General features: G+C 36.5%; 1 protein-coding gene across 1 annotated transcript; it reads left to right on the forward strand.

Annotated features, from left to right (window-relative positions):
• The first annotated feature begins 2,864 nt into the window (after nt 1-2,864).
• LOC126977354 (sodium channel protein Nach-like) lies at nt 2,865-15,782 on the forward strand. Its single transcript, XM_050826122.1, has 10 exons — nt 2,865-2,989; nt 3,072-3,174; nt 4,970-5,132; nt 7,402-7,547; nt 7,642-7,741; nt 8,776-9,052; nt 10,416-10,554; nt 12,110-12,216; nt 14,488-14,671; nt 15,668-15,782. Exons 1-10 carry the CDS (start codon nt 2,896-2,898, stop codon nt 15,780-15,782), a joined length of 1,428 nt encoding a protein of 475 aa, XP_050682079.1. The 5' UTR covers nt 2,865-2,895.
• Nucleotides 15,783-16,211: the final 429 nt, after the last annotated feature.

The following is a 16,211-nucleotide window of genomic DNA, read 5'->3' on the forward strand; positions in this document are numbered from 1 at the left end:
CTTTCCCAAAGCCAACCTCAGGTGGTGTTTAGCGGGTAGGCACCTTGGTTTTACGTGAATCCCACATAACCAACGCGGCTTAGGTTGCGTTGGTATGCATGAGAATTTACCACCTCCCTCCCGTCGTTATCCCAAAGGGTAGCTCTTTCCCTTTGTCTGGGCGCAAAAAAAAAACGGCAACACATTTCCGCTGCAACCGTTAACGAGCTAGGTCGTTACTCTGCCCGATTTCTGTTCGAATATTAGTCATTGTGTTATTTGAAATTTATTCTTAGAAGCTCAACAAAGTAATATATTTCATTTAAACGTTAATTATTTAGATGTTAGCTTGTTTGTGAATTTTTAGTTGGTTGTATTAAAATTTGTCAATTGTTAAAAAACCCTTTTCATCTTATTTCCTAGAAAATATACTCTCTATTTTGCTACGCCCAACCCCAGCGTACCTATGTAATTTTTTTTCAACGTCTCCAGGTCATTACGATAAAGGAACTTTAAAAAAGCGTGTGCACCCTTTCAGGCTGGTCAAAGAGGAGAAAAATCGTGAGATTTCTCTGGTGTAGCAAGAGACCATAGTTTGTTATAATTTTCATCAAGAGTCAAAGTAGATACAGTAAATAATAATATCAATGATCAAGTAACTCGCAAGATTTCTTAACCTACTAACACAAAAACTAAACAGTACTTGAATCGATTGTATACCCAACTATCAAAATGTAAAAAACTACATTCGACTTCATACGTTGTTTCAACTGTTATTTGTGAATATGTACAATCGCCTCCGTGTTCCGACACATTCCGCCTGCGTTCTTATATAGTTGCTAAGTAATATATTGAAAATAGACTAAATTCGATTATGTAGCGTCATTTGGCTAATATTCTTCAATAGAGCTGTTTACTGACGAAGTCTTTCAGTTTAACGTTATTTACGCGGGCGCGGATTCTGGATACTATTAGAAACTGACCAATTCTGTGTTGCTCTGCAGCATAGACTTAATATTATTCGAAATTGCTAATGCTTCATAAACTACGTTGTAGTGTAGAACGTAGAGTGAACGAATCAATTCAAACAAATTTTTGATATGTCACATCATAATGAAAATACATCCTCAACCCGCGGCCAACAAAAACCTAAAACGTAAACATAGAAAAAATTGGCTAACTGAACATAGTAAAGCAGACAAAGTACAACAGAAGAAAGATGAAGGGTTTCTTACTCTACTGGGGACCAGCTTGCGACATCAAACTGGTGAATTTTTCAGCAATTCGACATTACACGGCGTGCGTTATATTGCTGAAAAGGAACGACCGTTTTGTGAAAAGTATGTTATTCAACTCTTCTTAATTAAGTACACATCTATCTAATTAGAATATTTCACTTGTTATTTATCAAAAATTCATCACACAGCTCTCATTTCTACTACGTTTATGTTGCCATTTTCTTCTTCATCCAGCACTCACTAGCGTAGATAACCATATAGGCTATGAAAAAATAAGGGACGAGACGAGCAGGACGTTCAGCTGATGGTAATTGATGCGCCCTGCCCATTACAATGTAGTGCCGCTCAGGATTCTTGAAAAACCCCAAAAATTCTAAGCGGCACTACAATTGCGCTCGTCACCTTGATACATAAGATGTTAAGTCTCATTTGCCCAGTAATTTCACTAGCTACAGCGCCTTGCGGACCAAAACACAGTAACGTTTACACATTAGTGCTTCACAGTAGAAATAGGCGCCGTTGTGGTATCCATAATCTAGCCGGCAACCTGTGCAAAGGAGCCTCCCACTGGTAGGCTTCGTGGACTTACCCATAAATTTTCCATATCGACATGGGTTCATTTGCCCAGTAATTTCACTAGTTACACTTACACATTACTGCTTTACGACAGAAATAGACGCCGTTGTGGTACCCATAATCTAGCCGGCATCCTGTGCAAAGGAGCCTCCCTTATTTTTATTAATACATTTAATTGCAAAGACTGAACCTTATCAGCAACTGAGTCCATTGGTGCAATAACACAGGATGAATTTTTTTTGAAATCATTTGGTTCGATTTCCGTCAAAAGTTCAAGAAATTTAAAGGGCGTCCCTTCAGACCGAAACACACACATTACTGCTTCACGAAAAACGATACTGGATGCGCGAAACGAGTGCTAGGCTCCGTGCACTTGGTTGTCTAATTTCACTCTGCCTTAATGTCAGCTTCACACTGTTCATTTTTAGGTGTAAAAACTTCCCAAACTTACATTGCCTTCACTTAATCTCTGTCTGAATACCAAGTACAATATTGGAATTGCGTTCTACATTGCGTCCAAATCGAGTCGAATTTGGGAATCCGTTACCTTCAAATATTGTCTTATTTAAATTTGACATATCCGGACGACCGAGCCTTGCTCGGATTCTAAAAAATGTACAAAAATTGAACCAAAAAATATAATAGAATATCTGGATTCGAACCGAGGTCTTCTGCTTTCCCCACCCAATGTCCCATCTGAGCTATTAGTCTTGTATATAGTGGCGAAATTTACCTTTGTATTCTAATGTTATTGTAGCGGTTTCTCATTAAAACACGGATAAAACTAAATTTTTTAAAATTGAAACCTAGCTAGATCGATTTATCGCCCCCGAAATCCCCTATATACTAAATTTTATGAAAATCGTTGGAGCCGTTTCCGAGATTGAAATTATATTTATATACAAGAATTGCTCGTTTAAAGATATAAGATATAATCTCTTAACGAACATACTTCGTGCTACAAACGACATTGGCACTCTAAAAGATTGAAACGCATTACACTATTTCCTAACAACTCAGTAAATTGACATCCAATCCTAGCTTAAGTTGATAATAAGTTTTGTTGGTCGTTGAAAATTTACTCAATTGATGTTCTAGATTTATGTGGTTCAGTTTTATTGCCATTGGGGCCGTAGCAACGTGCATCATTATTGTGACTTTATGGGAGAAGTTCCAGACAAATCCGACTATAACAGGTATATTTGTGTTACTTTTATTGTTTTATAAATTGCCTCCCGTATATGTAATGACAGCGTAAGAATTTATGTTCGCTTTCAGGTCTCGATACAGATTTTCACAATTGGGATGTTCCATTTCCGGCGGTAACTATTTGTGACAGAAACCCAGTGGATGATGAGCTGTTACAAGAATTCATTGATAAGTCGGTTTATTTTTATATTTCAGTAGACGAATTTTAAAAGGACAAAAAATAAAAAAATAAAGTAGCTATAAGCCATCTAGGTGTAATGTCGCATTGAATGGTGGTAGTTTCATGTCGATACGATCAGTGGTATAGGCGTCGAAGAGCCTCAAACAAAGGCCAGCTAAATCTCCGAAGAGCTATTTAACCTGATTTCTTCCACCTAATTCTACCTTCGCACGACACGCCACAAGTTAGGATATCATCCCCACCATCTGGATGTGAGGCGGTCCTCCACAGTGCGGTTTTCAAGGAGTTTTCTTCCACGTACTACAAAGCTGTGGAATGAGCTTCCTTGTGCGGTGTTTTCGGGACGTTACGACATGAGTAGCTTCAAAAAAGCGCGTACACCTTCCTTAAAGGCTGGCAACGCTCCTGTGATTCCTCTGATGTTGCAAGAGAATGTGGGCGGCGGTGATCACTTAAGACCAGGTGACCCGTACGCTCGTTTTTCCTCCTATATATATAATATAATAATACATTACATACTATATATATAAATATATATATATATATATAGTATGTAATACTATATATATTATTAATGCTATCTTCACCACGGAATTTTTAAATAATGGGTACATATCACAGGTACAAACCCAAGTTTGACATCTGAAAGCAAGAATGTTTCAATGATTCACTGGATGGCGTTATAAAATTAATTATAGAGTCTTCGTTTATCAGGAAACCTACCAAGTATACAGATAAAATTAAGAGCAAACTCTTTTCTAAATTCAAATATATACTCAAATCCCGAATACCTACTGACACAAATATTTTTTTGTTTAAAACACAAAAGATTCACAAAGGTACAATAAACCTTTGCATATTTCTTCTATTAATAATTATTAATTCTCCAATAATTACTGCTTAATTTGAAAGCGTTTGTATTCGTATTCGAGGAACAAACATAAACTTGTTACGCCTACTACTCGGTTGGGTCGAGTTAGTAAGTCTTTTGCCGATGTACATGCTTCTACAATATGATCCCAGAAAAGGTACAAAACAAATCTGTTAAGAAATTTAGAAGAATTGTTAAAAAACGTTTTTGTGGGAAAGGTTAATATAGCATAAACGATTTTCTTAATGGCACTTCAGACAGGGAATAAACCCTCAGGCTGTTTAATTATAAATGTTTATTGTACGATATTACATTGTAATCCATATTTATATATTTAAAAAAAGCCCGCTGAGTTTCTTGCGCCCATTCTTCTCAGGTCTGCGGCAGTCTCTTTTGAATGGGTGGTAGTTTTTGACGTTCAATAAATGATTTTGAATCCTATTTTGAATAAAAATATTTGAATTTGAATTGCTTCTATCTTCTAATGTTCTTGATAAAACTTGAATTGATAATTCCAATTCATACAATATGTTTTAAATTTATTAATACTTATTAGATAACTTATAAAGTCCTATGAAGTATTCACCAGCAGGTACAAGACTTTTGCTATAGTATCTATACCTACGGAAGCTACTGCAAAGCCTCCATAAGAATCTGTTTGAATGTTTCAAATATCGACTTTATTTATAAATTGACTACATAAATATGATTATAGTTGAATTAACATAATATTTTATGAATGATAATGCTCTAAATATTATTATCAGACACTCGAAGAAGGTACGAAACGTTTTGCAGTAAACAACACAAACTTGATTGAAGTAATGAACTCGTACGACAATCGTAGTAAAACCTACAGTTATAATTTTACACGTTATCATGAAAAATTCATCATATATTTTATATTTTTTTAAGAGTATGGGATTCAAATCCACCGGAAAAAGCTGAAGAGTTTCTACGATGGCTTTCCACTCTCAGTTATGAGTCGATTGCTGCGCGGGGGTCGGAATTTGTTTCGGATGTCAATCTAGTTGGCAGTAAGGGTGCTCTTTTTAATCCTAAGGAGGCCGTTTTCAGTGTGAGTATAAATTAAAATTTCTATCTTTCACTATTACCTATTCTTTTGGACATAAAACCGAAAACACATAAGTATAATCAGGCTTCTTTGCACAGAATGCTGGCTAGATAAAATGCTGGCCACAACGGCGCCTATTTCTGCCGTGAAGCAGTAATGTGTAAACATTACTGTGTTTCGGTCTGAAGGGCGTCGTAGCTAGTGAAATTTCTGGGCAAATGAGACTTAACACCTTATGTCTCAAGGTGACGAGCGCAATTGTAGTGCCGCTCAGAATTTTTGGGGTTTTCAAGAATCCTGAGCGGCATGCATTGTAATGGGTATCAGTTACCATCAGCTGAACGTCCTGCTCGTCTCGTCCCTTATTTAAAAAAAAAAGATAGGTACGAGTGGCACCTCATTCCGCCGCCATCCAGTAGGCTGTAAGCACAATTTGTATTTATATTATGAGAGCGATGTAGCTACTGAGATCACTGGGCTACAGAAACATATCATCTTATACAAAATATTGTACTAAAATTGATGTATTATGCGGATTTCGTATTCATCCCAGCGCTCTACCAAATAAGGGCGGTTTTCCTGTCACGCGGATCCGCTTGCGGAGCTAGTCCGCATGCGTTTACTCTGAACATTCCTGGCCACACGCAAGACAATGCGTGCCTGTCAAGACAATCCCACCTGCAACCAATCCGACCAACACAAATAATGCCACGATATTCGATAATATCGATAGGCCCCCAGCACGCGAGATAGGAAACACACGTATAAAATGATATGATACGGGTGGTCCGCACGCGGATGAAATTCTGCGTAACAGGAAAACTACCCTAAGCCAACCGTCCGCATGTCGCATGATCTGTACATCATGGTATGCTTTGTATGTATGTTCAACTCTCAGGTTGTGGCGAGTTGAACAAACATACCAAGATTTACGCGGACCGTAGAAGAGAGACCATGAAGCGATCGAGCGGGGCAGTTCTAGATCCTCGACGATTTAAGCAGCTCTGCGTTGTATGCGCTTGAATGGATTGTTCTTGTTACAACAGACCAGAGATATCAAATCATATAAAATCATTTTATTCATTTAGGTCACGGAAATTACACTTATGAATGTCAATTTTTTTTTTACTTATTGAAGCTACCACTACTTCGTAGGGGGTTGAACTAATGAGAAGAAGTAGCAGGAATCTCATCGGCACTCTTTTAAATCAAAATTTACATTTTTATCGTTTTACAAATCATTTCAATATAAAATGTAAAGTGAAGTCAATGCCTTACACGAGTAGGTCAAAAAAGTAAGTGTACATTAATACAAAATAAAAGTTATTGAATACAGTATCTGCATCATCCACACACACCGTAAATAAAGGATTATGAAAGGAACTACCCCATTATATGTGGTCGGAGTAGATATAGAATACTAAAATGTGGGCCGGCTTGAAATATTGTCCTATTCTCTTGATGGTCTCCATTTCCTTCGCAGCTTTTATCTTGTAGCTGACTACTGACTTTGCAATCGCTCATAATTTCGAGACCCAGTGTTACGATACTACATGGGACATTAACAGAAAAGTTCGACAAATGGGGTTTTTTTAGTGAATAATTTATAAATTTGTATTCATATACTATTCTGCCAACATTTATTATTGTTCAGTTTTAAAGTCAAATTCAAATATTTTTTTTTTAATGTAGGCTTAAACTAAGCGGTTTTCTATCGTCACTATAAATATTTCTTTTAAATTACTGAATTTACCATATGTTCGGAAAAAGTATAGCTTGTGAGAAGAACATACAAGAAACTCAACTCTACTCTATTCGTTTTATCTACTGTTTAAATAATCTTTATCTACACCCATGCTTAAAATTGTCCATTAAAGATTCTGAAACAGTTAGCTTATTGCCAACATTAAAACATCCAATGTCCTAACAACCTTACAAACTTACAACTTAATTACATCATCCAAACGAGTGTTGTAATGAAATTCAGTACAACATTATATCATCCGATTTCATAATAACACTCTTTTGGATGATATTATGGTTACTAGGACTGGCTTGTTTAATGTTGCTTTTTAAGGTAGCATGTAAGCTAACTGTTTCAGAATCTTTTATAGAGGATTCATATTATGGGTGTAGATAAAGTCTTGTATGCAACTGTTGATAATTAGGTATTAAATACTCATGTGATACTATTATCACCTATCAATCCCACATTTTGTTTTAATACCCCTTATTACACAAGACTTGCATAAATAACTATTTGTTATTCTAGATTGTTCGTCATTGTGAGAATCTATTTTTCGATTGCGAATGGAAAGGAGATTCTGAAGAATGTTGTGATTTGCTCGCGCCAGTCTTTACTGAGATGGGATTCTGTTATGCTTTTAATTCGAAACATGCTGAAATATCATGGCCCTGGTAATTCATATACTGAATATTGTATATTATATCAATGTTTTGACAGTGGAATTTTTATTGCTCACGAAATTAATACAAATTTTACTATTTCCAGGCAAACTCAAACGGATCAATTCAATGAAGCATTCATTCACGAAACTGACGCGAAGTGGTCATTTTTGTTTAATTCGTTTCGTAACGACACAACTATTGACGTATGAGTAATTTATATTAACAATTTATGTAGTTAATAATAAAATTGACTTTTTTATGACAATAAGGGACGAGACGAGCAGGACGTTTAACTGATGGTAATCGATACGCCGTGCGCATTACAACGCAGTGCCGCTCAGGATTCTTGATAAACCCAAAAATTCTGAGCGGCACTACAATTGCGCTGGTCACCTTGAGACATAAGATGTTAAGTCTCATTTTCCCAGTAATTTCACTAGCTACAGCGCTCTTCAGACCGAAACACAGTAATCCTTACATATTACTGCTTCACGGCAGAATTAGGCGCTGTTGTGGTACCCATAATCTAGCCGGCAACCTGTGCATGGGTGCCTCCCACTGGTAACTTGAATATTTTATCGCGTCAGCAATGATGCATGAATATAAATAATATGCTGCAACAAATAATCTGTAGTTATCTAACAGTGAAATAATGAAACATTCACCTGTGACCACCATAGACTTGCAATTTAAATATTGCAGACCAGATACGTAAGCTACGTATCTGGTCTGGCGCACCCCAGTATCAGCTCGATCCATTTGACCGCGTACAATGCAATGTCGAAGTATCGGGGATCCAGTGCAGTGATGTGTACTCTTATCTTATTTTATTATCTCTGTATCCTGTGAATGTTTAGTGACAATGACGATCTCAGTCCAGACGCGAACTCACGAGATTCAGCCATCCGAAAAGTATTTACTATAAATAATTTCTATTATTTTTTAAAATATTTATTTATCTCGGCTTAAGATTGTCCCCTACCAAAAAGTGCCCGATGCGGCTAAAGAAGATTTCACTTCAATAAATCGTTATTTGGCCAGTAGGTTGTAGGTAGTGGGTTGCTAAATGAACGAATAACACAAATTTTAATTAAATGTCTGTAAATTTTTGTCCCTAAATTGGTGCAAAGGTGTGCTTGCAGATATATAAGTTCTCCTTTATTTATTGCCATGCATGTTCTCATATATTTTATAATATTTTATTCGTAGTGGATAAAATATATTTCTGTTCTTATAGATATACATTCATTCCACGGAAGAAATGGCTGGCTTAGAACAGACCGTCCAACACTCGTGGGACAGGCGTGTTGAGAAGGTGTCCTTCTCTGTGAAACACACATACACAACAGAAGATGCGAGACAGCTGTCAGTGCGGCAGCGGCGATGTGTGTTCCCTGACGAACAACGTCTAGAAACTTCTACAACTTACACGTACACGGCGTGCATGCGCCAATGTCGGATGCAACGAAGTAGATCTTACTGCAAATGTGTTCCACATTTCTATCCATCTATAAGTAAATCATCATTTATCTATTATTTATAGGTCGAGAAAACTAGCGGAGAACTGTTTCTGTAGTTTGCCATTCACACTAAAGCAATAAGCCTAGCCTATTGTCGTTCATTGGCTAATAGCAAGATACTCTAGCTAAATATATAAATCATGTAATTTGATTTGTACCAAAGTTCATGGACGATGCAGGGCTCGAACCCTCGCATCTCGGGTTCCGACCGAGCACTCTTATCTAATATACCTATAAATTTTTAATGACGATTTATCTAATGATATTAATATATACTGTATTGCAATTTTTGGTGAGTTCTGATTGATTTCTTTTTGTAAAAAAAGACATAAGTTTTGAATGTTTCTACTTTATATGAAAAAAGAAATCTTAGATATATTATATTGTTTTCTTTTTTCAAAAGTAAAATTTGTAATGTAATTAATAATTATATTGACACACTTTTAAACAAATTATTTTGCCCCAAACTAGACATCGCCGTACATATATTGTTATGGGTCAGTGCGGCCGATATTAATACCATCTTTGTGCTGCAGAAGAGGGCTATTCGCGCGATTTATAACCTAGGTCCTAAAGAATCATTAAGAGAAAAATTTCAAGAAATAAACATTTTGACTGTTGCTTCTCAATAAATTTTTGATAATGTTCTGTATGTTTATAAGCACATTGAGGAATTTTCTAGAAACTGTGACATTCATAATGTTAACACGAGGAACAAACATAAACTTGTTATGCATACTACTCGGTTGGGTCGAGTTAGTAAGTCTTTTGTTGGGCGATGTACATGCTTCTACAATATGATCCCAGAAAATGTACAAAACAAATCTGTTACGAAATTTAAAAGAATTGTTAAAAAACGTTTGTGTGGGAAAGGTTACTATAGCATAAAAGATTTTCTTAATGACACCACGGACTGGAAATGAAGCGAACACCCTCAGGCCCTTTAATTATTAGTGTTTATTGTACGATATCACATTGTAATCCATATTTTATATTTAAAAAAAAAAAGCCCGCTGAGTTTCTTGCGCCCATTCTTCTCGGGTCTGAGGCAGTCTCTTTTGAATGGGTGGTAGTTTTTGACGTTCAATAAGTGATTTTAAATCCTATTTTGACCACTACTGTGCCCATGCCATGATTTCAAGACAACGATATACGTATATTTATATACATACTTTTACATAATATAAATATCGATGATATGGAAACAAACGTCCATATTCATCATATAAATGTTTGCACCTACCGGGATTCGAACGTTAAAACGAGCGAAAAAATTAAGAGCTAGAGGTCCCTAGCTCTTAATTTTTTACTTTTATCGGCCCTTAGTCTCTACAACTGCCAATTTTTTGTTTTTCAGAAGGTTACAATTACTGCACGCTGAGAGAGTTGGAATGCATTGCCAAATACACAGCAGAAATAAACGACGTAACTCACTGCAACTGTGAACTGGGATGCACGCATACCGTTTATGAAGTGGAAAAACTTACTGAAATTGAGTATGTTATTAGATTTTATAATTTTACTAGCTGATGCCCGCGACTTCGTTCGCGTAGATCTTTAAAAATAATAAGCAGGTTTGGTAATGAAGATTTCATGTCCTATTCCAGTTCCGGTTCCCATTTTCGCTCTCGTTCCCAACATATTATATGGATCTTATTTCGAGGAAGATTGCTTTGGCAAACTAAACCTACTATTGGTATAGTTATAGGTCATCGACGTGAATTTAAATTTTTCACAAATCCCGCGGGAACCATAGATTTTTATGGAATAAATGTAGCCTTTCCCAAGCTCTAGTCTATCGCTGTAACAAATTTCATCAAAATCGGTTCAGTAGCTCCGGCGTAAAAGCGTTATAAACAAACTTACATTCACATTTATAATAAATAAAATAAGACAAAAACATATTAAAAGGCATTTATTTTCTCAAAATTGGGTCCTTTAGAATTCTACTACTACCGCTTCGGAAACAAATGGCGCTCTGAGAGAGAAGAAGCGACGCAAGAAGCTCTCCCAGCATTCTTTTTTTTGCGCTGTTTTCAATAAAAATATACAATATTGTACAGTCATTTATATCGCTATAAAATAATCATAATCTAGTGCCAGGATGTCCGATTACTTAGATATTCAGCAGTTGAGTTATAGGATTTACGAAAGAGCCATTTTTTAATAAAACATTGAAATTTATTTATAGACTAGCTGACCCGGCAAACGTTGTTTTGCCATATAAAGTATAATTCACGCGATAGTTTTATAAGTAATAAAATATTGCCTATATTATAGCCTGTACATCATTTTGTTCTATTGTCAATAGTTTTTGCAGCGCACGCAAAAATAGGTTTTCGATTTTACACCTTGTGTTACAAAATAGCAATTTTATTACGGATCCCTAATTTTGAAAAAAAAACAAAGCCTATAGCCTTCCTCGATAAATGGACTACCCAACACTGAAAGAATCATTCAAATCGGACCAGTAGTACCAGAGATTAGCGCGTTCAAACAAACAAACAAACACTGCAGCTTTATATATTCGTATAGATAAAATAAGACAAAAACATATTAAAAAGCATTGATTTTCTCAAAATTGATTCCTTTAGAATTCTACTACTACCGCTTCGGCTCTGAGAGAGAAGAAGCGACGCAAGAAGCTCTCCCAGCATTCTTTTTTTTGCGCTGTTTTCAATAAAAATATACAATATTGTACAGTCATTTCTATCGCTATAAAATAATCATAATCTAGTGCCAGGATGTCCGATTACTTAGATATTCAGCAGTGGTGTAATACGATTTACGACAGAGCCATTTTTTAATAAAACATTTAAATTTATTCATCGATAATGCCTGAACAGTGGCTGGGACTTTATTATAAAAGTGTATACATTTACCCTTAAAGCTATTATGTATCTAAATTACATCTAAAAACACTCATAAAGTCAACAGTTGTAGGTAATATAAATAGTAAAGCAGCCTTGTATCAGATCTTTATTGTCATACTGAATATTTGAACTTCTGGTCGTCCAGTATATGTTAAAATTAACATTATAAATGTTTCAGTGCCAATAAAGGCCCATCTGCTACAAACTCATTGGAAACAGAATTCGTATCATGGCCGATGGTACGTTACAAGCGTGAGGTTTTATTTGGTTGGGTGGACTTACTAGGTAAGTAAATTATTATAGTACCTACCTATTGTAATTAATTTACTTTTTTTTATACGTGGGTGTGCCGAATTTAAGCACTTTTTGCACAGGATGCCGGCTAGATTATGGGTACCACAACGGCGCCTATTTCTGCCGTGAAGCAGTAATGTGTAAGCATTACTGTGTTTCGGTCTAAAGGGCGTCGTACCTAGTGAAATTGCTGGGCAAATGAGACTTAATATCTTGTCTCAAGGTGACGAGCGCAGTTGTAGTGCCGCTCAGAATTTTTGGGGGAATGGGCAGGGCGTATCAATTACCTATACCATCAGCTGAACGTCCTGCTCGTCTTGTCCCTTAGTTTAATAAAAAAAAAGGACCAAAGATGATCCTCGCTTGGGTCGTCCAACAATGGTTGGTGACCGAACAGAAGGTAAAAAATGTTTTAGCATATCGTTGAGTCACGTACGTTGCGTAGCCAAAGAGACAAAGATTTCGACTGATAGTATGCATGGAATTTTAAACGCTAAGGGATAAAGTTACCGCGCTCTGGTAAAAAAAGTTAATGCCTATAATGATGCACAGAACCTTATGTGTGTGAACATTTCTAGAGCTTCTTTGGAACTTTTACAACATGATCCTGAATATTTTTAGCTCGATATAAAACCATAAACAATGGATGAAACGTGGCTCTGTGGTCTGTGGATCATTATCCAGAACAAAGAGTATAATAATATATAGGGAAAAGAGAGCCCTCTCTACGCATTATGAGCTATCTATTTGAAAACTAGCGCCATCTGGAGATGGCCCCGAAAATAACTATATGTAAGCTCGAAATTATAGAATTCATTTTTAATGTTGTGACGCAATTAATTAAGTAACTCTACTTTTTAATGTAGGTTTTGCAATTTTTTACCATGTTGAAATTGCGCGTGGAGTTAGTTATTTAAAAAAAGTTAGTAGTTATTTAAAAGGTTAGATTTAGTAGTGTTAATATGCAAAATGGAAGACGAGAGCCACATACATGCGCAAACGCAAGAAGTAGCCGCCATTTTATGACCAGTGGGCAGTGACACAAATAAAGAAAAGTTGAAAGGTTTCAAAGCGAGTGACAGCTGACAAAGCTTTCGTTTTTGGGCCAACTAACAGATGGCACTACAGTCTTCTGAAAACGTCACTTTAAGGCGTCTGTCCCACCCCTGATCCAGAAACAAAACTACAGTCTTAAGTCCTGTAAGAGATCATCATTGGTTGGACCACTTAAAAACTTAAGGCGAGTCGTTCAGCTGGAAAGATTAGGGGCTCTATTGATTGGGATGGTAAAGGGGTGGTCATTATTGAATATCTTGACCATGGCGCTACTGTTTCTGGCTCTGTATCATCATCATCGTATCAGCCGGAAGGGATCAACTGGTGGACAAATGCCTCCATTAAAGATCTGCACGACGATCGGTCCTGCGCATCCAACGTATTTCGGCGATCTTGACGAGATCATCGGTCCATCTTGTGGCGTGCCTCGGTGCGGTCAGTTCTGTATATGTAGAACAAGTACAAAAAATGCGTTTCGAAATTTATGAGAAATGGCGAGGCAAACTATAAAAAAACTTTCTTGATCCATCAAGATAAGGTCCCGGTTGACAATTCCAAAGGATCTCAGCATCTTGAATTGCTATGGCGATAATTCGACCTAGCCCTCAATTATTTCTATATATTCCCAAGTTTGAAGAATTATTTCTAACGAAAAATATTCGAAGATGTGGAAGCCGTAGTCGCTGCAACTGCAGAGTTTCATTACAGAAATTCATTGATGTGCAGAGTGAAGCGGTGAATATCAATTTTTCTTTACTTAACGTTAAGAAAAAATGATATTCCAAGTAATTTTATGATAAAAGGCGACTTTATCGAGATATAAAATTTGATTTGACGACCCATATAGCCGAATGGTTAGTGACCCTGACTACTAACTAAGCTAGAGGTCCCGGGTTCGAATCCCGGTGCAATCATTTATATGATGAATATGAATGTTTGTTTCCGAGTCATGGATGTTTAAGTAAGTATATTATATTAAATATATCTTTGTCTTGTACCCATAGTACAGGCTAGTTTGGGGAAGATAATTTGTGTAAAAATGTGTCCATATATTATTTAATAAATGTTATCGGCAACATATGAAGCTATTTAATGTCAAACTACATCATTGCTCGATGGACTGGAAACGTTACTATGGAATATTATATTCTTATAATATAGAGAATAAAATATAATTACTTACATAAAAAATATATGCAATTTTAGTGTCATTTGGTGGAATAGCGGGACTGTTTCTGGGCTTTTCACTGCTATCGGGTGTTGAGTTGGTTTATTATTTTACGCTGAGAGCATTCTGCGCTGCAGTGCGCGACGCTGACTTATTGAAGCAGGAACGAAATGAACGAATAATGAAACCAAAGCCACCGCACAACCTCAGCTTAGTTCCATGGTAAGACTTTAATGTCTACAGTCAGATGAGAGCTTCAAAAGCAATACTCGTTTTTTTTTAATTGATAAGTTATTGTAGGAATTTAGGTAAGTAAGTAATTAAGTTAGGATATCATCCTCACCATCTGGATGTGTGGCGGTCCTCCACACTGCGGTTTACAAGGAGCTTTCTTCCACGTACTACAAAGCTGTGGAATGAACTTCCTTGTGCGGTGTTTCCGGGACGATACGACATGGGTACCTTCAAAAAAAGCGCGTACACCTTCCTTAAAGGCCGGCAACGCTCCTGTGATTCCTCTGGTGTTACAAGAGATTGTGGGCGGCGGTGACCGAGCCTTGCTCGGATTTTTAAGAAAGTAAAAAAACTTGAACAAAAAAAACTAATAGGACATCTGGTTCGAACCTGGGTCTTCTGCTTTCCGGATCACCTAATCACCTGAGCTATTATACCCTTGTATATTTATTATAATAATATCAAATCAAATCAAAATCAGTTTATTCACGTAGGTCACGGAAATGACACTTATGAATGTCAAAAAAAAAAAAAAATCTTATTGAATCTACCGCTACTTCGTAAAGGGTTGAGCTAATGAGAAGAAGTAGCAAGAAACTCATTGCCACTCTTTTATAGCAAGATTTACATTTACATCGATTTACAAATCATTTCAATTACAATATAATATGTAAAATGATGCAACAAACACACTCAAACGTCAAATAGTCAATGTCTTACACGAGAAAGTCAAAAAAGTAAATGTAAATGAATACAAAAGTTATTGAGTACAGTAGCTGCATCATCCACATACATTAATGCATGTATACTTAATTTCATTAAAATCGTTGGACCCGTTTCCGAGTTTCAGATTATATATGTATATATAAGAAGAACAAGAATTGCTCGTAGATATAAGATAGATTAGATATGTCTTCGAGTTTAATAGTTTAGTAATATATTGCCAGTAGGAAGGTTAAGAGTTTAAATGAATGTTTTTTTCAGGTGGAAACAACCGCCTCCGCCATCAAAAGCTAGACCGACGGGACTTCTTCAGAAGGACGTCTTGCTACCGCCAAAGTACTCCCCACCGCCTGTTTATACAGACTACTTACCATAAAACTATCGCCCAGTTTGTAAGTCAACACAGAAGTCACGAAAAACAGCCCGAATATTTATCTCATCATCACAGCAACCAAAATAACCTTCAAAACGAGTTATCTGCGGAATATTTATTCCCCAATAAATTCTGTCGTTATCGAGAAGTATTTGGGCCAACTCAAATTGTTTCGGGATTGTGTAGACTAAAAGGGCATACTTGAAAAACACAAAAATTCTGAGCGGCACTACAATTGCACTCGTCACCTTGACAAGTAATATGTTAAGTCTCATTTTCCCAGTAAATTCACTTTCAATGTTTACACATTACTGCTTCACGGCAGAAAGAGGCGCCATTGTAGTACCCACAATCTAGCCGGTATCCTGTGCAAAGGAGCCTCCTACTGGTAAAAGATTGTAGAATTAGTGTAAATGTAGAGATTGAGCCTTG

The sequence above is a fragment of the Leptidea sinapis genome, chromosome 45, assembly GCF_905404315.1.
Source record: "Leptidea sinapis chromosome 45, ilLepSina1.1, whole genome shotgun sequence".
NCBI lineage: Eukaryota > Metazoa > Arthropoda > Insecta > Lepidoptera > Pieridae > Leptidea > Leptidea sinapis.